This window comes from Maniola hyperantus, chromosome 10 (assembly GCF_902806685.2).
Source record: "Maniola hyperantus chromosome 10, iAphHyp1.2, whole genome shotgun sequence".
NCBI lineage: Eukaryota > Metazoa > Arthropoda > Insecta > Lepidoptera > Nymphalidae > Maniola > Maniola hyperantus.
Genome location: NC_048545.1, coordinates 3,674,105 through 3,697,285, shown reverse-complemented (window position 1 = coordinate 3,697,285; position 23,181 = coordinate 3,674,105). Strand labels below are relative to the sequence as shown.

The 23,181-nt window shown below is 38.2% G+C and overlaps 1 protein-coding gene across 2 annotated transcripts; it reads left to right on the top strand.

Moving 5' to 3' along the window:
* Positions 1 to 86: 86 nt before the first annotated feature.
* Positions 87 to 21,569, top strand: LOC117985733 (scolexin B-like). 2 transcript variants are annotated; one of them, XM_034972513.2, is made up of 6 exons: positions 87 to 217; positions 8,724 to 8,886; positions 16,959 to 17,112; positions 19,046 to 19,198; positions 19,656 to 19,793; positions 20,209 to 21,569. In XM_034972513.2, exons 1-6 carry the CDS (start codon positions 121 to 123, stop codon positions 20,362 to 20,364), a joined length of 861 nt encoding a protein of 286 aa, XP_034828404.1. In that variant the 5' UTR covers positions 87 to 120; the 3' UTR covers positions 20,365 to 21,569. The 2 variants fall into 2 exon arrangements, with proteins under 2 accessions (XP_034828404.1, XP_034828403.1); XM_034972512.2 differs by lacking the exon at positions 87 to 217 and adding an exon at positions 3,900 to 4,123.
* The last annotated feature ends 1,612 nt before the right edge of the window (positions 21,570 to 23,181 follow it).

Below are 23,181 nucleotides of genomic sequence, written 5' to 3'. Positions count from 1 at the left end.
TAAAATATTGAATGATTGATCGACTCGGACTTGGATTGTAACGCAATTAACTGGTCGTATAAATGGTCGCGGCATACCGAATCACTGTGTTAGTGTTGAGTTTATCACTAAGATACAACGATGTGTGCCTTGAGAGTTTCCTTGCTTGCGGTGGCCGTGCTACTCGCGACCACTTCCGCACATCCTACCGCAGACTCAGACACGACGAGTGAAAACAGTAAGTAATGTTACACTTTAAAGATTAAGTATAATTATCGGAAGGTGCGTTTCATGATACCTTTAAAAAGCAATCAAATACATATCACTCGTTTTAATGGTACATTTACACGGAGTAGTGAAGCGAGACAGTAAAATGTCACTCGGCCGAGACAGTGCTGTGGCTGAGAAATTGTGGCGAAATTGCACTCGTTAAAGTGTTTATACCAACCGAGTACTCGGCCGAGGACACTGACTCGCCACTGTACTCGTTAGGTGTAATCGTACCATCACGGTGAAGGAAAACCTGCATTTATCCGTTATTCTCCATAAGTAAGGAGTGTGTAAGGTGTGTGAAGTTCGCTAATCTGGCAGGCTAACTGCTTTAATAAAGGTATGTTTGGCTATTAAAAGAGATATGTGGGTATATATGACACCTCTATAGGGCAAAATATGTCCGACCTAAATTAGGGATGAGCCCGATTTTTGTATTTTAGGACCTGGCAATGGGCAGGTTCAACTATTGTCGTAGGTCTTCTAGTTCCATGTATAGGTTGATGAGTGGTGGCCACGGTGTGACGCATTGAACGTGGTCGCGTGTCCGTTACACGTGGTTTTTACGCAACAAACTGGAATACTGACGTCACAAGCTTGTCCTAATATAAAGCTGCGCGAAGTTACCGGTCAGCTTTTGGATATTATGGAAAGACCTGAGGAAAATCCAATATGAATTGTAACATAAAAATATAATTTGTAATATTAAATGTTTTCGTAAACATTATATTTAGAAAGTAAAGATCTAATAATAATAATTAATTCATGTCGCTCGCTCGGAAAGAATCCGTTTGCCCTTTGAAATCTGAGTGGAAAGTGGTAATTTTGCTCGCTAGCGCACAAAGTACGAGTTGGAATTCGCTCCACCCTGTTTTAATTTGCGGCCGACCGACGAGACCAACTATCCGTGGCCTACACGTATCTGCTCCATAAGTCCATACGTCATTACCACTAGGACACACTCATTGACTTATCACAAGTCAGGGTTTGTTAACTTTGGACCATAACCTTAATCATGGAGGTACGAATACTGAGTTGTGCAACACACTTTGCTTTTTTGGAGAGCAAAGTTACTGGTAATCGTAACGTAACTCGTCGACCGACGTCTTGACGACCTCCCTGGCGCAGTGGTGAGCGCTGTGGTCTTAATAATGGGAGGTCCCGGGTTCGATTCTTAGCAGGGGTTTGGAATTTTATAATTTCTAAATTTCTGGTCTGGTCTGGTGGGAGGCTTCGGCCGTGGCTAGTTACCACCCTACCGGCAAAGCCATGCCGCCAAGCGATTTAGCGTTCCGGTACGATGCCGTGTAGAAACCAAAGGGGTATGGGTTTAATAAAAACTGCCATACCCCTTCCAGGTTAGCCCGCTATCATCTTAGACTGCATCATCACTTACCACCAGGTGAGATTGCAGTCAAGGGCTAACTTGTATCTGAATAAAAAAAAAAAAAAAAAAAAACTTTAATCGCCTAGCCTGGCAACTGGGCCTTAGTTGCGGTTATTGAATTGACATTGGTTACGGTGCACGGTGTAAAAGAAATAGGGTATTGGACTGTAGTAATAAAATGATGTGGTTTGAAATAGGACTCTTTGGTCAGTCGTATGCGGAAGAACCTACCACATTATTATCTCAAGAGAACTCTTACCATTATGTGAAAGGAATCTCGATCTTCATGAATGAGGAATATGAAGCAGAGAGAGGAATAGTGAGGACTGTAGTTATAATAAGCACAGACCACCACCTATAGTCGCCTAATAGCCGCCACCCCCGATCGCCAAGCTTATATATAGACAGTTGCTTAGCATATAAAAGTCGGCCCACGCCCGTTCGGTACCCTCATTCCGCACATTGTCTTGATTACGTGACTTTTGAGTCCACCAATCACAACAAAGCTTACTCTCCTGCCCCCCAACAACATTTTACGATTTTGTTTTCATGCAAAACCTTGTACATATATGCGTACTCTTGAGGGTGAATTCTCTGTGATAACAATAATCTTCTTCATCTTAGAATGTTACCGGGATGTGTTCGGTGGATGCCCATATCTTTACCCAGAACGAAATGGAGACGGTATATGCATTTGGGGTAAGAGGTTGTGTGTGGTTGTTTGTTTGTTTGTGTGGGTGTGTATGTGTGTGTGTGTTTGTCATGTCTCTGTGCAACTTTGCAATTGTGCATTGTGGAGTCTACATCTGAATGCAAGGATGAGGATCCGGATGAGAATGCTCCGTCCGGTGTCGGAGTGAAGCTTAGGTAGGTACGTTGAGGGTTTTCTAAAAGATTTGTGTTGAGTATTGCTTACTTTTCCTGCTTCTTTAGTAGTGAGAGGGCGGGCGGCGGGTATTTGCATATATCGCATACTGTTTGTCTGTTTTGGCGGATCATAGCGAACTAGCGACTCGCCCTGGCTTCAAACGGGTAGCTTATTACAATTTTCGTACGGATCTCTAATTTTTTGAAAATAAAATATAGCCTAAGGAATAATGTAACTTTCTACGGGTGAAAGAATTTTCAAAATCGATTCTGTAGTTCAAGAGATTACTTCCTACAAGCAAACTTACAAACTTTACCTCTTTATAATATGACTATAAGTAGATTAAGCTTGTGGTTCCTTGTATGTCATGGTCTTCCGCAAAGTAGGTAACTGCCTGCCTGCTTCTACCCAACATATTTTGTTATCATGTCTATTACCAATTTCGTTTACAAACTATAGGACCGATTTTGATACGATTTTTTGGAATACAAAGTAAAGACCGACCATCTCCCATACATCGTTGGGTCCGGCAATTGACGAACCGTTACAAGTTCCAAATTAGTGTGACTTGTTAAATAAAAACATCTTCTTATACTGCTTTATTTTCATATAAGTACATAAAATAATACAACATCCTACCTGTACACCTTCCCACTATACAATAATTGCAGTAATAATCTCGACAAAAAACACAACATTTCCGTTTATATTTTCTATATTTAGCAACTGTAAATTCAAATTATTATTTTTTATTTTGGTGCATATCATAAAATAAAGGATTTTTCCAATTTTTTTTTCTGTAACAAGACTGGGCCCAAGACTGGGTGGTCTCCTTTGAAGCCTTCAGGGAGTGCTGCAGAAGCAGTAGATGTGATTGTCTACTCTAGATGCTATCTTGCCTGGAAGCGAGCAAACTTGGAAGGATTTAAGTTTAGATTAAATAGCACACACCTCCATTTTACCACGCGATTTTTACCGCAGAATTCTGTGACATATTTGAATTGTAAGAAGGTGGTTCATATAATTTCCTTGTAGGCTTTGCGGGAAACATCGCGCGGTGAAATTTTGCAGTGCGGGCTTACCCTTGAACACATACCCTTAATCGGATTCTACGCTGCATCGTATCGGAAGTGAACACTTTAAAATTCTTGGAGAAAGTCTTTGTCAGTAGGGCCAGGTGCTAATTAACCACGACCAAGGGTCTCGAATCCGTCTCGGTCTTGGTCCGAAACCTCCTAGCAGACGAGATCAAAGGCAATTTTGAAAACATATTTTATAATTTCTCCTTACAACTTGAAAGTTATAATGTAGGTAACTTGGATTAAAATTCTCGCACTATTTTTCGCGCGTCGGCGTTAAGTAGGTATAAGTAGTAATTTATAAGTATAAATGCAAGCAGCATTTACGCGCGCGACGCAGTTGGTACTAGTGTCTCGGAGGTCACGGTACCAATATTAATATTACAAGGAAAATAAACATGTTTTTAAAAGTGTTCGCGTGCGTTATATTTACGTTTCTATGTACCGCTAACGCCGGTGTGCGACATAGGTCCAATCAAATACAACCACTAGACCAAAATTTTGGATTTGGACCGTTTGGTGAAGTGAACTCGAGGCACAGTAAGTTATCATGAAGTATAAAGTATTTATGAAAAACTTTCAAATAGACTGTTTTAATATCAAACATGCATGAAGATAAAAATATTAAGAATAAACAATGAAGTGATTTATAGAGATAGACCATATTATACAAAATGATTTTAAAAAACAGTGATTTGTTTTACTACATTTGCAAGTGCATTGTGCAGTCCAGTGTAGCTACAATTAAAGTAACTTCAAGTTAGGCATTAATAATAGGTAATATAGGTAATATTTAATAATTTCGGAACAAACATCAACAAATCAACGAAAGTATAAAAGTGTAAATTTATAATGCGTTTTATAGTTTGTACGTAGGTACTTAATCTAATTTAAATAATATACGTAGGTTTAAATAATATACCTACCTATAACAATTATCATTATTAACTAAGTATGACTTACGTATGGCTAAACCGAACTTGATGGTAGGTATTTTTGCATGGTGGAAATGGTGAAAACTTCTTATAAAAAAACTTCAAGGTCTCGTCAACGACATTCTGATGTTACCTCATAATGCTCGGAGTGCCGATGGATGGAAAAAACTAATGCTAAATTAAAAATTACAATTTAAATGCGGTCACAACTCGCAACAAATATTACAAAAATCAAATATCTATGTAAATGAGCTTAAAAGAGACAGCTTGAGTAGGTATACCAATATATGAAAATGTCACCGGAAATAATAAAACTGAGGCCATTAGTACGCGACAGGTCTAGAATAGATGGTCTAGACGGATAATTGTGGAGGGAACATCCCTAATTAAAATAGAAATTATGGAGGTAGTTTTATTGACAGCACAAAAAATACACTCTGCAATCTTAGCATACCCATGCCTACGGTAAATTGCTACAAAACCCATACTTCATACTAATATATTATTATAAATGCGAAAGTGTGCCTGTGTGTTTGTCTGTGTGATTTTAATGAAATTTGGTACACAGATAGCTTGCATCCCGGGAAAAGACATAGGCTACATTTATCCTGGTAAATCAAAGAGTTCCCACGGTGTTTTTTAAAACCTAAATCCATGCGGACGAATGTCGCGAGCATCATCTAGTATTATAGGTATACGTAATATTTTGAACTACCTAGGTCACAGCCACACAGAGCTCTGCATAATATTCATGATATAACTGTACTATATGATGCCCACGACTTTGTCTGCGTGGATTTATTTTTTTAAAAATCCCATAGGAATTCTTTGATTTTTCGGGATAAAAGTATGTCTATGTCATTCCCCAGGATGCAAGCTATCTCTGTACCAAATTTCTTCAAAATTGGTTGAACGGATGGGCCATGAAAGCCCAGCAGACGGACAGACACACTTTCACATTTATAATATGGAATTATATTATACATATAATATAGTCCTATGATATTATAAAATTGCGCTCTAGCACTCCTGTACACTATTGAATTCTTTCTTACTGGTAAAGATAAACCCCGTCAATTTGAGCAATTTTCTTACCCAAAATCAATTCCTGGCTAAGACCATGCTATCTATATATACATAAAAGGAAAAGCTGACTGACTAACTGGCTGATCTATCAATGCACAGCTCAAACTGCTGGATGGATCGGGCGGAAATTTGGCATGCAGATTGCAGACAGCTATTATAACGTTAGATATCCGCTAAGAAAGGATTTTTGAAAATTCAACTTTTGAGTTAGTGATTTGTGTAGTCCACGCGGACGAAGTCGCGGGAATAAGCTAGTAGATTTGTAAAAAGCAGACCGTATTTTTTGTTTTCTGCCGCCACTGATTGCCGCGGCGGTGTGGTGGTTACTGGACCTATATAAGGCATATAACATACATTATATCATACTTTGTTGTACAAGGAAAATAAAGCTGGTATATGGAGAATAATAAATATATAGTTCCATACACGTGTCCTTGATAACTAATAATAAAATAGGTAATTGCAATATTGTAAAAATCATAAATGATTAAAATAGCAATGTTAAAATAGCGTAACCTAATTATTGTTATCCAGCTGTAGGTAACATGCGACACCCTGACCGGCATAATTTTTATTATTTATAGTATTTATATACACACACGAATACACAAACGGCACATACTCACCTATACATAAATACGAAACTATATGTTGTGTACATGTCTCAAAGATGGGAATGCATTAAGGAAGCTCTTTGTTTCAGCTCATTAGTCATTATTGCTCAACGTGTAGATAGTCTTGAATATTTTTGCATTTGTATACCTAACTGCGGTGCCTAAAGCGGTGGTAACCTAGTGGTTAAGACGTAAGTTTCCCATTCGCGAGGTCGGGGGTTCGCTTCCCACTTCTTACCTTTCGGAGTTGTGTGCGTTTTAAGCAATTAAAAATAACTTGCTTCAACACTTAAAGAAAGCAAAAGATCCTATATAATTTCTACTTTTCGCAATATGTTCGTTAAAAAAGTTAAAGGTGCGTACCCAAGATTGAACCTCTGACCTCCCGAATAGGAGGCGAACGTCTCAACCACTAAGTAGACTTTTATTAGGGTTTTATCACTCCATTTATTAGGCTATCACATCCTACCTACTTCGGCATTGGATTTAATGGTTCACTGCACCAAATATCAACTCATTTTTTTCTTTTTATCTTGTGTCTTCAAAAACGTATTCATTGTACAAAATAATATTGTATTTCATTTCGCAGTTACTTGATAGTTGATACAGTTCTGGTTTATCGCTTCATTTACAATATAAGTAGCTATAAAGTTTGACCGCGACCTGCAGTAGGTTATTTCTTGACCACCGATAAAATGTAATAACTTATTTTAATAATATGCAACTACAAGTAGGTAGCTATGATTTAATTTTCCTCGGAATATTTAGGTTTTCTCAGAGTGAGTCGTGTGCCCTGTACTTGCTTACCTATTAGGGATAAAATTCATAATAACTATGGAGTTTCATATCTGCATAATATTAATGCATCAGTTAAAATTTTATGAATGAATGAATGAATTAGTTTTTTATTTGTTGATCCAACACAGTACCTACAACACATATTAACATACTGTAAAAATTAACTTAAATTATTCAGCGTTTATAAAAATGTGTCGTGCCGACGAAAGGGTCAAAAACTCAGCTAAATGATGGCTAAAATGTTGATACAGAATACTACAACGCTCTTATTCTGTCAAAGGACGACGGAATTTAGGAGGGAAATCAGTGGTCTAGGTAAACATAAAACAAATTGACAGAGAGGAAAGATTTCTTACGATTTTTTAAATTTTACCTTCCCTAAATAAATAAACATGAATCAACTTTTTGCATCAATTAAATATTGTTATAAGATTAAGTTTAATATTTAATTTTTGCTGCAATTAGCTTACAGACTTTAAAGTTTCGAGTGTTTAAATGGGGATGGTGACAAAGAAAACGTTCTTGAAAGCTTTGAAACCAACTTTCCGAAAAGGTGGGAGAGATGTCGTTCCAGCATTTTGTGGCTAGATACCTATTTTTAAACTGCCACGGAATGCTGCAGACTTGTGGTGTGGCAAAAAGAAAGCATCAGGCACTGGTAGTTATAATCACGACTTAGAGTAGAGTCTTTAAATATAAAATTCATGTTCTGCTCTTTTTTAGCAGGATAAAAAGGAGAAGATACCGATACTCTAAATTTAGTTAAGAGAAAAACAACGGAATCGGCGTCATTATCGTTCTATAAGTCCAAGACTTGTCTGAAACTTTTGATAATTAATATGCGAGAAAAATAAGAGTTTCAGTCCGCCGAGTCTGCCCTCTTAAATCAGCCATTGATGGTCCGAACGGTTATTACCGTTATTTTAACGTTTATTTAAAGAAATTCGTATACATCCAACTCTTGACCTTTACTGAAACCGGTTGTTAGGACCTGTGTAAAATATCAAAGTTGTGATCAAAATACAAGCAAAGGCCAACCAAGGCATGGACGTATCGTTTTTGTTGTCAAACCGGTATGATGACCAGCAAAAAGCTAATTAAATCGATATACTTACTTACTTATTTATATTAGGTATCTATTCAAACCGATCACGCAGGTCTAAATCATACGCTATGCCATAACCCATATAAAAAATGTACCTATAAATATTAGTTTTACTTTGGTAAAACGTAAACGATAATAACCTGGTCAAACCACGGAAGGAAATCTATTGTAGGTACATAATAAAAATGCTGTCGTATGACACGCCACACAGCTACTTCTAATACATCGATGCTTCTATACCATAATAACTGGTGGTAGGCTGTGCTGTGCTGGTGGGTAACCAGCTGTCATATTTTGAAGCATGCTCGTAGGTATCACTTTATCCAAACACTGCGCCAATATCTGTTGGTCTGTCGCTACGTGCATGCGTGTTATGCATACGAATTTGTCTCTACTTTTTCAAATGCGAATGTAAGTATCTAAATATATAAAAGGAAAAGCTGACTGACTGACTGTTATATTAACGCACTCTCAAACTACTGGACGGATCGGGCTGGAATTTGGCATGCAGATAAATGATTGGTGATCGATTAATATCGTCGACGCCGAATCACTGTTATTTTATTTACACCTTTACAAATATTGCTTCTTCGTGGTTGCAGATGTGAATAACTTGGCAGATAGCGAGCGGCCGTTAGTCAAAGATGTCAACACTCAACCAGACCCACTGCCGGTCAACGAGCGGTACCCTTCCGCGGTGCTGTTCGGAAGGACCTGCGGGGGCACCATCATCAGCCCCACGTGGATCCTCACCGCTGCACACTGGTTAGTATCTCTAGTTACTGTCTCGTTGGTCTAGCGATTAGCGTGTTGAACTGCGGCTAATGAGATCCTGGGTTCCATTCCCGGGTCAGGCCAAAAATAATAAGTATTGGGCTTTTCTGTCAAGAATCTCTCAGTACCTACCTACTAGTTCAGAGTTTGGAAGTATTGCATTTTTCCCAGCGGTAAAAAGGAACTTAGCAGTGACTAGGAGAGTACGTAAAGCCGTTCGGTTCTGCGCCTGGTCTCTCTCCGATCGTGTCGAATTTGCGATGAGAGTAAGGACAGATTGCACCTGTGTTTGCGCTCACACTTATGCACTATAATATCTGATGCGCAGAAATGGCTACTATCTGAGGAGTTCGACTGTAGTGACCGAAATTCGGTCGGTTAGGTAAGGCCACAATTTATTTAACCAAAAAGTAAATGCATGGAGACATAAATATGAAGTTGCTCATGATCGCTTATGCCTTGTAAAGTTGTTTACTGCGGTCTATTCGTAATACTTCATATCTACCCGCGATAGCCTGCCAGTTGCCACCCGTGATACATATACATTGGTTGCATACATAAACGTATGGTTTTTCCTTAATGCCCATAGAGTTATGATAAAGCAATTAATACGATCAACTCAACTCAATAATAATTATTAGAGTTCCGTACCTACCTCAATTTAGGAAATACGGAACCTTTATAGAATCACTTCGTTGCCTTTGTCCATCTGTCTGTACGTCTGTCGTGTCCATGTCAAGAAACCCATAGTTCTCTTAAGAAACCTTTACTAATTCTCGTTGACCCAGAATCGTAAAAGGCAGGTAGGTAGGTCTTATAGTACACATAAGGGGATAAATCTGAAAACCTTGAATTTGTGGTTACACCACAAAAAAATGAAAATTTGTTCATGAACAAATAATTAGTATTTTCAACTTTCAAACCAAGTGAGGTATCATATGAAAGGCCTTTAATCTTCTAAATATATAAAAGGAAAAGGTGACTGACTGACTGATCTATCAAAGCTCAAACTATTGGACGGATCGGGCTAAAATTTGGCATGCAGATAGCTATTATGACATAGGCATCGGCTAAGAAAGGATTTTTGAAAATTCAACCCCTAAGGCGGTGAAATAGAGGTTTGAAATTTGTGTCACGGATGAAGTCGCGAGCATTATGCTGGTGCATTATAATTTTTGATTTATCCTGCAAAATGTCTAAAAAATATGACTGTAGTACGGAACCCTCTTTGCGCGAGTCTGACTCGCACTTGGCCGGTTTATTTTTATTATTTATTGCCTTTAAGACTACAGTCTTAAAGGCAATAGGCAAAACCAACTTGCAATCCTACAATACGTATGATTGGTGCCAGCGGGCGGCAGTTCCTAGGACAGCCGAGCCAACTTGTTTATCAATGGCTTAGTTTTGACTTCCTAGAAAGAAAATCGTGCAGGATTTTGATTCAAAACGCTGCATGATGCGTAGAGCTAAAACCCATCATCATCAACCCTTCGCCGGCTTGAGAACTTCCCTAACATTCTTATGAAATTGTTAGGGAAGTTAGCAAGAACTGTCAAGGTCATCCTACATTTGGATGGCATAATATCAGAAGCCAGAACCACATATCAGGACTATATTTATGCCAACTTTATTTATTCCTATTTCTTCTTGGGTATTGGACTGGAAATTGGTCCCATGTGTAGATGCTCGATGGCCTTTGAGTGCATGAGAACTTTAATTTCTTGGGAATTCTTGCTCTCAGTACATCTTTGCACTATTTATATTCGCTAATTGCCCTGAGTCTGTAGTCAATATACCTATATTAATTGTTATTTGCATGCCTAATGCATGCAGAGCGATTACACGACAATTTCATCTACTTACTTACCCGGATTTAATTATTCATAACTAACCGATCACTGCTAGAAATTAGAATAGAGTTAACCGCAGCATCTATGTATTTAACTGATTATAATTATTAATTACTTACCTATTAATGGAATGTGAAAGTGTTTTGTGGTTGGGCCTCAATAAATATCAATAAAATAAAATTAAGTCTGGTAGGTGAAGCTATAACGTACACTAATATTATTATATTGTTAAGAGGTAAAGTTTGTAAGCTTGGATTTAGGGGGTAATCTCCGTAATAATGATCCGATTCTAAAAATTCTTTCACCGATAGATATCTTATTAATTATCCGATTTAAAAGCATCACTCCTCACAGAAACTCATAACTAAGCGAGGCACTTACATTTACTTACACACAGCAATTACGTTCTTATCAAATAAAATCGGCGATAAATCGATATAATATGGTTTAGTTTTAGATTAAGAACAATAAATAATAACTAAGTAGGATGAATATAATCAGATTAGTAACTTTGTATGGGCGCTATTACGTATTGTGAGGTATGGGTAAAGGCGCGAGTTAGAGATAAACAATGTGGCTAGTTCTATTAAACATTTACATTAAACCACAATATCTACGTAGGTATATATATATATGTTAGCCTGTGTAACAAAGGTTCGGATTGTAGTTGTAATACCAGTGTAATATACCCTACCTATTTGATTAATATTTCAAAATTTTCACAGTTCAGTAGTCAAATTACCTACCGCAGCCTATTCACCAAATCAATTCGGCCGTGTAGCAATATGCTGTCAACCGGAACCGAATTTTATCATTCTTTTCAAGTCTCGTTACACTTTGAGACGAGTTTACCTGCGACATTCCCACAATTCTCTATTTCGTCATCATGATGAATAATGCCATAGCCGCCTGCCGACTACAGGCACGGGTATCCTCAGGGCCCACTAGTCCCTGCCAGATCACCAAACTATAACCGACCGACCGATATTTTATTACCGAAAATCTAGAACGTCGCTTATCTACTTTCTTGCCTATTCTAAGAAAATAGTACCTACTCTGTCAAGAACAAGATCATAGGGGCCCCATTATTCTAATGTGCCCAGGGCCTCCAATAGGATAAAGATGGCTCTGGGTATCCTCTCAGAATGACAAGGGTTTGGCCATAGCCTACCACGCTGGCAGACTTCACACACCTTTGAGAACATTATGGAAAACTATCAGGTATGCAGGTTTTCCTCACGATGTTTTTCTTCAGTGTTAAAGCAAGTAGGTAGGTTTGCCTAGATATTAAACGTCGCATGTTAACTAAATAGCTACGTATTGAATTACCTCGTTAATGACATGATAAACAATGGCATGGCATAGTTTAAGATCGTTTACAAGATTTTGCGTTTTTGTTATTTTACATACCTAGCTAGTTTACATCCATACATACATACATACAGTCTTACATCAACCTAATAGTACAGTCATTTGGTGCTCATAAAGGGGATGACCTGGAAAGTTTTGGGAGAGTTTTGAAAATTGGTGATTTTATAGCTTTAGACATGCTCTTTCCGAATTTTCATTTTGCCACCTCGTTTTTTTGCCGCTCGCGCCGCCATCATGAAAAAATGGCATCCTAAAACTGTTTTGGCACGATAACTTCTTTCCGATTCATTTTACGATGAAAATGATCGTGTAATGGTTTTAGCGTACGAGCGCCGCAAAGTCGACTCCAATACCTACCTACTCGTTTTGGCCAAATAAGTACCTAACTCTTTTCCACACCATCATGAGGTAGAGTGAGTGGCGCGGTTTTTTTATGTTGGATCCCCAGTAGACGGTAATCACCTTCAATTTTGACCATCAATTCATCTAGAGTAAATTGACACTTAAGGTTCGTACGCACCTGAGCGGCGCGGCGCGGCGCTTCAGTGAGCTTCACGTCGCGGCACAGAGCTTCAAAATATCATTTCTATCATTTTGTATGGCGCATATCGCACTAGAGCGGCGCGGCGCGGCGCTTCACCGCGCGTTGCCGCGCGGCACGGCTGGAGAGAATATTTTGAAGCGCACCGAAGCGACGCGCAGTGCAGTGACGCTAGTGCGACATACCCAGCGGCGCGGCGCGGCGCTTCAGTATGCGTACGTCGCTCGAATAAGATACACGCGCATCTTGTTAGGTATTTAAAGTACAGGCAAGAATCGGCAAGATAGACCTCAAAATAAATAACGTAGGTTTAATTTTTGACACATGACGTGTTCCTCATGCTCTTAGAAGTATATCCTCAAAGGTCCCAACCCCTAGGATGTCGGCTTCCCCCCTTCCCAGTGTCTAAATGTATAAATGTCTCTCCGAGCGTTATGAGAAAACATCAATGGTAAAAATAATCCTGATTAAATAACTATAATATATTATGTACATAATATTATACCTACCTACTTCATCTAGGTAGAATTAATAGTTTCGGAAATATGCCTACCTATTGTTGTACTTGTGTTTATATTATACTAGCTTATGCCCGCGACGTCGTCCGCGTGGACTACACAAATCTCGAACCCCTATTTTACCCCCTTAGGGGTTGAATTTTCATAAATCCCTTTTTAGCGGATGTCTACGTCATATTAGCTAGTTAGCTAGCCAGCATGCCAAATTTCAGCCCGATCCGTCAAGTAGTTTGAGCTGTGCGTTGATAGATCAGTCAGTCAGTCACCTTTTTCTTTTATATAGGTATTTAGATATAATATGTACCTGTGTTTACCTGCCTATTTTATATATTCTATTGCACATAAAACAAAGACATTTTGCGAAAATGCTTTTTCTAATGTAATTTCCACAGAACCTAAGGGACTAGCTGATGCCCGCAACTTCGTTCGCGTAGATGTAGGTTTTTTAAAAATCCCGTGGAAACTTTTTGATTTTCGGGATAAAACTAGCCTATGTGTAGGTACACATAGGCTACTTTTATCCTACAGGGTATAACCTATCTCAGGTATATAGGTACTAGTAGGTGATTCCCGGAAATGTGCTCACCTATAGAAAAATCTAAATCCACGCGGACGAAGTCGCAGGCATCATCTAGTTGCATTTTTTTTTAGATTTTTAATCCCGTGTGAACTCTTTGATTTTCCGGGATAAAAAGTTGCCTACCTCTGTCAATTCCCGGAATGCAAGCTACCTCTGGTCCAAACTTCATATAAATGGGCCTTTAACAATCCTGTGGAAATTCTTTCATTTTCCAGGATAAAAAGTAGCCTGTCCTTCCCCGGGATGTAATTCAACTTTGTACCAAATTTCATCAAATTCGGTTAAGCTGTTGAGCCGTCAAAAGCTAGTAGATAGACAGACAAATACACTTTTGCGTTGATAATAATATAAGTATGGATATGCATAAATATTTTTTTATAATTTCCATAAAAACTATCATCATCATCATCATCATCAACCGATAGATATGTCCACTGCTGGACATAGGTTTCTTGTAGGATTATATTACCGACCTGTGTGGTATACCTATTGTTTCTAATGTAATTTCCACAAAAACTATTAGGCAATAGCATAAAGAATTTTGTCTTCGACATTCTGAAGTAAATGTGAAATGGTACAGAGTCATTAAGAAGGCGAGGAAACAAAATGTGATATCCTTCTTGATAGCGTGACTTTGGTATGTCAGCAATCCATTTCTTCTTCTTTTTTAGGGTTCCGTACCTCAAAAGGAAAAAACGGAACTCTTATAGGATCACTTTGTTGTCTGTCTGTCTGTCTGTCTGTCTGTCTGTCTGTCTGTCTGTCTGTCTGTCTGTCTGTCTGTCTGTCTGTCCGTCTGTCTGTCAAGAAACCTACAGGGTACTTCCCGTTGACCTAGAATCATGAAATTTGGCAGGTAGGTAGATCTTATAGCTGACATTTGGGGAAAAATCTGAAAACCGTGAATTTAGGGTTAGATCACACAAAAAAATTAAATTGTGGTCATGAACTAATAATTAGTATTTTCAACTTTCGAAGTGAGTGACTATACCAAGTGGGGTATCATATGAAAGGTCTTCACCTGTACATTCTAAAACAGATTTTTATTTATTTTTATGCATCATAGTTTTTGAATTATCGAAATCATACGACTGTAGTACGGAACCCTCATTGCGCGAGCCTGACTCGCACTTGGCCGGTTTTTTCTCTTCGATAATTCGTTCTTCTTCTGCACAACAAAGAAATAATAATCAAATCCTCTTCACTGTCGCTCATCTTGCGACGTTGTTGCTCGTACGCGAACGGGTGTAGAAGTGACGCGCAAGTGACGCGAGCTGCCGCGTACTGAAGTTGTAGTGCGGTAGGCACCGTCGAGCGGCCTGAGGTGAAGCGTTCTGCAGTCGGACTGAAGCGCCGCGCCGCGCCGCTCAGGTGCGTACGAACCTTTAGAATTCTGATCGAGATAAGAGTAAATACTAAATATACATACTGCATTGCAGTTTCGATCTCGTTTACATACGGACCTCTTTTTAGGGTTCCGTACCCGCATGATGCCAACGGGACCTTATTACAAAGCCTCTGCTGTCATCCGTCCGTCCGTCTGTCAGCGGGCTGTTTCTCGTGAACCGTAATAGGTAAAAAGTTGAAAATTTTGACAGAATTTGTATTTTTATTGCCGTTATGACAACAAATAATAAAAATTTCAAAATGACCGTCATGTAAAAACAAAGAAAAAAAAGTGTTATTTCTTGTGTGATGGTACGGTCCGTTGTCGACATTGTTGCCTAAACAAAACGTAACTGTGCCAGTTATGCCTAGCTGCGAAAGTACCTACCTTCCGCAACTTCGCAAGTTTTTTTTTTTTTATCGTAATAGGAAGGTATTTTAATAATTTATTAGATAAGAAATAATATTATAGCCGGTGTTAACGTACTTCATACAAAGTAGGTAAGTAGGTACCTAATATTTTTTAACTAAAATGTATACCTACAAAATTTTGAATTGATTACATATTAGGTCGGGTCTACCTTATATTATGTTCATTGATCCAGTCAAATCTTTAGGCGCTTTTTCTCTTTTTTCAATGCAATTCTGTTTCGTTCCATATATCTACTTAGGTATCTGGCTGCGTACTTCTAGAAGAAAACCAAAGAACTTCTAGAAGTAGCCAAAAACCGGCCATATTAAACTTGTGTGCTAAAATGGACAGACGTGATTAACATATAGTTAAACTGCGCCTACTTTACCTTTAAAATTTCGAGTTTATTTTACAAAAAAAATAGTGCTTACTGAGTTGTTACTGAGTCACACTCGCAGAACACAGGTGTTATCATGGGTTTATCCGCAACCGACACAAAACATTTAAATACCAATTTATAACATTTTAAACGGCTGGAGTCATAAGCTTCAAGGTCTACCAGGTATTTATCGGCTTTGTACGGATTTACCTATAGTAGTCAACATCATAATAAACGAAAAACAAATTACAAAAACATATGAGGAAGGCACGTCTTTGAAATAATAAAAAATATCAATGACTTATTATTATTTTAGAATTCAAATTACGGCCTGAGAAACCTACATAAATTGCTGATATTTTTTAAAATTTAAATTTTTCCAAAAAACTACCCATACCTACGGTGAAAAAATTTTTCTTTCGCTCGTAACACCTTTATAATTTATCCAATCCACTCTTTACCGACTGTTACCTAGGTGTTACAGCTGAAATTTATTTTTATTCGTTTTCTAGTAAGTATAGTAGAGTAAATCAAGGAACTATTTGGCTAGGCGCGCACGGGCGATTAAATAGCCGCCTCGATTACGGCAATGTAAGTATTTAAAATGAGTGGCGCACAAGCGTTATTTTTATCGTCCAATTTTGTAACTAAGTATGATAAATCGAGGTGGATTTCTTTTTTAATTTTAGACAAAAGTTAGCCCTTGACTACAATCTCACCTGGTGGTAAGTAACGATTCAGTCTAAGATGGAAGCGGACTTACCTGAAAGGGGTATGGCAGTTTTTAATAAACCCATGCCCCTTCGGGTTCTACAGTCTACACGGCATCGTAACAGAACGCTAAATCGCTTGGCGGCATGGCGTTGCCGGTAGGGTGGTCACTAGCCACGGCCGAAGTTGCCCACCAGACGAATATACGAATAAATATATGACCAGCCGGTCAGGTAACCTAGTCCTATAGAACCATCTGTCCGTTCGTCTTTCCGTCCGTTGCTTCGTCCATCCTTATATCAGCTTTGTTTGCAGCACGCTGTTCACCGGCGGCCGCGACGTGCTGGCGGGCACCAACAACACGGAGAACGACACAGGCGTACGGCGCCGCGTAAAGCGACTAATCATCCACCCGAAATTTACCGTGGGCCCATACTGGGTGGATGCTGAGACGTTCGGCATCAAACAGGTAAATAATTCATAACATATTAAAGCATAATTATTTTAAAAAAAAAGCAGTTATAGCCTAGTGGTTAAGACGTCGGCCTTCTATTCGAGAGGTCGGGGGTTTGATCCCGGGGGTTCTGGAGCTATGTACGTTTTAAGCAATTAGGTAGGTAGGTACCTAATTAATATTACTTGCTTGAAGGGAAAACATCCTGAAGAAACCTGCGTGAAAAGAGATAGCGGTTTCGTAAAGCGTTGTCTCTGTCGTTGAGACCGACAAAACATCACATAGATATGAGTAACAGAGACAACGCTCTACAAAGCCGAAATCTCGTTCTAAAGGTCGATGTACAATATTTCTTGCCGGTTACTTTACGATTGGTTCCTGAATCCTGATTCCAACAGATTAGCGAGATACAGCCTCTTTATCATGATGAATGTTACAACAACAAAGTCATATCTCCTAGTGAAAAGTAAGGGTGTGTCGGTACATTGGGGATAGGTACGCCCCTACTAATATAGGTAAGCTACGGTTTGAAGCACGAAGTGTAACAATTAAATTCCTACCTACTACATACTTAGTATAAAGTAAAAGTAAAACCATAGGTACCTATATACTAAATGAGACAACTTTTTTTACATTTATTTTTAACTAGCTTATGCTCGCGACTTCGTCCGCTTGGACTACACAAATTTCAAACCACTATAACTATCCTCTTCAGGGTTGAACTTTCGAAAATCCTTTCTTAGCGGATGCCTAATATAGCCTCATAATAGCTATCTGCATGCCAAATTTCAGCCCTATCCGTCCAGTATTTTGAGCTGTGCGTTGATAGATCAGTCAGTCAGTCAGTCACCTTTTCCTTATATATATATATATATATATATATATATATATATATAGATTCCATTACAAGTTAGCCCTTGACTGCAAATTGCAATCTCACCTGGTGGTAAGTGATGATCCAGTCCAAGATGGAAACGGGCTGACTTAGAAAGAGTTATATTAAACCCAATATACCCCTTCTCGCTTGCTACGCGACCGGAATCAGAACGCTTAATCGCTTGGCGGCACGATTTTTGCCGGGAATCGAACCCAGGACCTCCGACTTATAAGACCACAGCTTTCACCACTGCGACAATCTAATAACTAGCATTATACTTACTATTTAGGGTTCTTTTAAACTGAAGCCTATTGTACGCGCATATCAATGGCGCATACAATGCTACAGCGCAGTGTGCATTTTGAAGGTAGCCTCATTTAATAAGGTTGTTATGTGTGTAACGATTCCAGATATGTAAATAAACTCCTAGTTTGTATAGAGAAAACGCAACTGTGTACCTAGTCTCAGAAACGAATGAACAAATAAAAGGTGTTTTTGTTTGAAACACGTGAGAAAGAAAGGTCACACTACTTCTATAATATGTACTTTGACCTTTTCGGTTACATATCTAGTATCCATAGTAATCATAATTTTATATGGTACTAACAGACTTACAATTACTAGCTACGCTACATGTTGAGATGGCAACCGGGGTGATTGCGAAATTTTGTTATAAAAGATTATACCCATTCCCACAAATGACTTTTTTACCTTCCTGAGCGGAGCGTAGGAGTTGCAAGCCTATTACGGTGTCTAGTTAGTTATTATGTACATCTTGTGACTAATAATTCTATCACATCCGCATTTTCCCGTCTTAAAACAAACGAAGACTAGGTATATCAGGGTTATATCTAGGTACTTATACGCTGGGCGCCTTAGGAATCCTCCTAGCTTTAGTTTAAGACTTTAGTACTTAATTAAATATCACTATTAGATACCTATACATTACACCATTTATTTTACAAATTCAACAGTGATTGACTATCAAACAGTTTACCTTTGAATAAATACTTTGACTTTGTTAGCTGAAATGTAATATTTGGATTCGTGTTAAACATATTGTGTGCTTAGGTTGGAGCGCACTGGGACTTCCTCCTCGCCGAGTTGAAGGAGCCTCTGCCTCTGGACGGCAAGACGATGGTCGCGGCGCGTTTGGACGACCGCGCCAGGATTCCCCCGGGAGAAGAGGTCGGCTATGCTGGCTACGGTGCAGCAGTACATGGGGTCAGTATTCCTTACAACATGAGGGGCCGATTTGCGTTAGACTGCTAATTCAAACCGCTAGAATATAGAACGCCCTTCAGACATCAGTATGGATAAGTAGGCATCTAATTCTAGGGTGATCTAGGCAAGCACGCTCCATCTTCTGCATCATATATCACTTGCCAGCAAGTCTGATTACAGCCAAGCCCTAAGACCGTACCGAGGCCCGATTACTAATTACTAATTAGACGTCATGGTCATTAAGTACCTATAACCTAGTAAATTAGTTGACGATTGGTGATGTGCGTTGGTAACGACATAAATTTAACATGTTCGACAAGAAATTCTTTAGCTTAACTGTTCCTTAAAATGTGGAAAAGCCTAAAACCACAGTTTTACGACATAAGTATAACGTTCTGACTTCCAAGTTGTCCTAGAACATATGCATATTTGTCTCTAACAAAGTTTTCCACCCCAGGACACGATGCGCGAAGACATGCACGGCATGGACCTCCAGGTGCTCGACGATGACCAGTGCTCCTCACTGATCGAGTTCGACAAAACAGACATGATCTGCACGAAGGGACGTGCACCTCGTTTTGACTCTGCCTGTAATGTAAGTGCTTTCTCTCTAACGTTTCCATAACAGAGTACCTACTCGGAGGGACGGTACCTTTCAGGGTCTACAATTTTAATTTGGCAGCATTGTATTTCTCGTAGGGACCACTGGTAAAAAAAATCCTATTGTACCTACGTCTGTGCGTGATACCTTCCTTTCACGCGTACAAAGGGTATTTTTAAGTATGTATAACTAGTTGATGTCCGAGACTTCGTCCTCGTGGATTTAGTTTTTAAAATCCCGTGGATACTTTGATTTTCCGGGGTAAAAAGTAGCCTATATCACTTTCCAGGTCCTTAGCTACAGACACACATGGAAAAAAAATCACAGCTTTGCTCCGTTGCGGCGTAATTGAAGGCGCATTTATAATATTAGTATGATGGGTTAGTGAGTAAAATATTTTATATTTCAGGGCGACAGTGGCAGTGGATTGATCAGCAACGGCGCCGTCATAGGAGTAGCATCGTGGGTGGAAGACGACGCGACGACCTGTCGTCCCGGAGCCAGGGTTATCTTCTCAAGAGTTGCCGCTGTACGCGACTGGATCAGACAAGTTACAAAGCTATAAACATTATAAGTTACTTATCGTCGCCTAAGGTTAACACCACGTAAGTCACTATTGGCTGTTTTAACATTTGGAAGCCATTGCTAGAGAATCAAGAGGCGTCGTTTCGGCGAGTCAGAAATAATAAAACGTCCAACACAAACTCGTAAAGAAATAAAACAACTCTCGTATCTACTTACCTATCCATAACAACCTAAACCCTCTAGGTACAGCAAGGTTTACTCTCCTGTAAAGTTGCTTATTTTGACTTGACGTGTTGCTAAAACTTAAACGATGTTATGTGGATGATATATAATTAATTACTTATATACTTACTAATGACAATTAATGATTAAAAAGCGCGCGAAGTATAACTCAAAAATGTACGTTGTCTTATAATTATTTTAGTGATTTCTGCCAAGGTGGCGCTTTTGGCACATATCAATCAATTTCGGCAAATATACAAATGAAGGTAGTAACACACAAATATACTTAGCATAATATACTTAAGTTTACAGCGTTTCGTCGTGAAAAAATGTAAAACTAATTGACTAACTTTATCTATGATAAAAAGTACCTACTTCGTTGAGATTTATAAACCAAAGAACAATAAGATGTACCTATCTTCCCTATGTTCTTTAGTTAAGTTAATAGACGCCGAGGCACAATGGTGCAACAAGACAAGTTAGCAATTATTTATGTATCTATTTCTTACGCATTTTTTAGTTTTCTTAACGTGTCTACGAAATATTTCTTGTAGACGCGCTAGGATACGATCATTTCCAGCACAATCGACAATAATAAAAGAGATTAATAAGAATTTTATCGTTATAATTTAAACAACACCCAGCTCTCGATTGCCTCCTCAAAATATTACGAGTTTGTGTTTGAGTTACGAGACAAAAATTAGTACAAAGTACAAAAACTTAAAGCTGCGCTCTTTGATCTAATAAAATATGTATTATAAACTTCTAATACATAATAAGTAACTTCGTACATAAAAGAATCTCTCCTAGTCAAAAAAATTCTTACATGTTCATCATTATTCTTTTTCTTAAAATTTTCATAGCAATAAATGATTAGATTTTTCCGGCAATTTTCTACAATAGTTGTAACTTATTCAAAGTGTTGTGATATTGAATAAATAATACCTAGGTACTGTTATATAATATGTTATAGTAATAAGTAGTACTTAAAGACAATTTGAAATAAAACATTTTTATACAATATATTGCTCCTGGTGTTTTACTTTTTAACCGACTTCAAAAAAAGGAGGAGGTTCTCAATTCGTCGGAATCTTTTTTATGTATGTTCCCCGATTACTCGAAGACGCCTAGACCGATTTTGAAAATTCTTTTTTTGTTTGAAATGGTATACTTCAAAGTTGGTCCCATTTAAATTTGGTGAAGATCTGATGAACATCTTCGAAGATAGATAATGGAACTCCTCAACGGATAAGAGTAAATTGCTCGCGATCAGTGTAATAGCTTAGTAAACAGTAGATTTTCAACCATTCATAGCATATTTTAATACCATGGGGCCACTAAAAATTGTGAAATAAAAAAAAATTACAAAAAAATAAAAACCGACTTCGATACACAAACACTAAAAATTGAAAAATAATTTAATTTATTACCGAATATAAATTATGTATACAAGAGTGATATAGTTCCATAATAATATTTTTTGGGGTCGGTGCCAATGAGGTGCCATTGTGGAGTCTCATAAAAATTCGAAGTCTAGACGATTCGCGCAGCTGAAGCTAATTGGCACCGGCACCAAAAAATATTATTATGGAACTATATCAACTCTTGTATACATAATTTATATTCGGTAATAAATTAAATTATTTTTCAATTTTTAGTGTTTGTGTATCGAAGTCGGTTTTTATTTTTTTGTAAAAAAATTAAGCCTACAAAACCTCAAATAATATATCTCATAATAATCACTATTTCGTGTAAAGGCCTATGCCAGCGTAGGTATTATTATAAATGCGAAAGTGTGTCTGCTAGCTTTTCACGTTTCAACCCTGACCTTAGTCGGTGTGGGTTCATCCGTTAGACGTTTTGGACAAAGATAGTTAGCATCCAGGAGAAGGAAAATCAAAGTTCCCAAGGGATTTTTAAAAACCTAAAGCTACAAGAGGAAGTTGCAAGCATCATCTACATGCATCCTGAAGACATAAACTAGTTTTATTTCGGAAAATTCTTCGTCACATGGGATTTTTAAAAACCTAAATCCATCTGTTTGTTACCTTATCATGCCTAGACCACTAATCCGATTTCGATGAGATTTTTCAAGGAGATAGTTTACATTCTGGGGGCATTGGAATACTTTCCACGTATCCAAGCGATCGATTAGCTATTAGTCGCATGATGCGACTAATAGTCGGTCGCTTAGATAAGTCGTCTCTGTATCGGTGGAAAATGGAAATCGATCATTAGCCGAATTTTTGAACGTTAATAAGTAACCTCTCGCAGAAACGCGTGAGCGACGCGATATTCCCGGTGCAGGATATATTCTTTACTTTTTACTTAATAATCTACTTACAATAAAATCGCTTGCATTGCGATTTTATTGTAAGAACCACTCTTTAAGCACCGGGCAAAGCGCATCGTTTAAGCGTTTCTCTAAGAAGTTTGCGACCTTTGAAGTCAGCTAAGGAAAATACAGATTTTATAAAACATCAGATCCCATTTTAGTGAAGTTCAAAAATTATATTCATGTAAAAGTGAAAAGTTCTGTATGTTAGAGGTACAATTAAGAGAATCTTTATTTAATTAAGCAACACAAGTTGGTGAGTAAATAAGAGAACAATTTTATATTCCTGGAAATTTAATG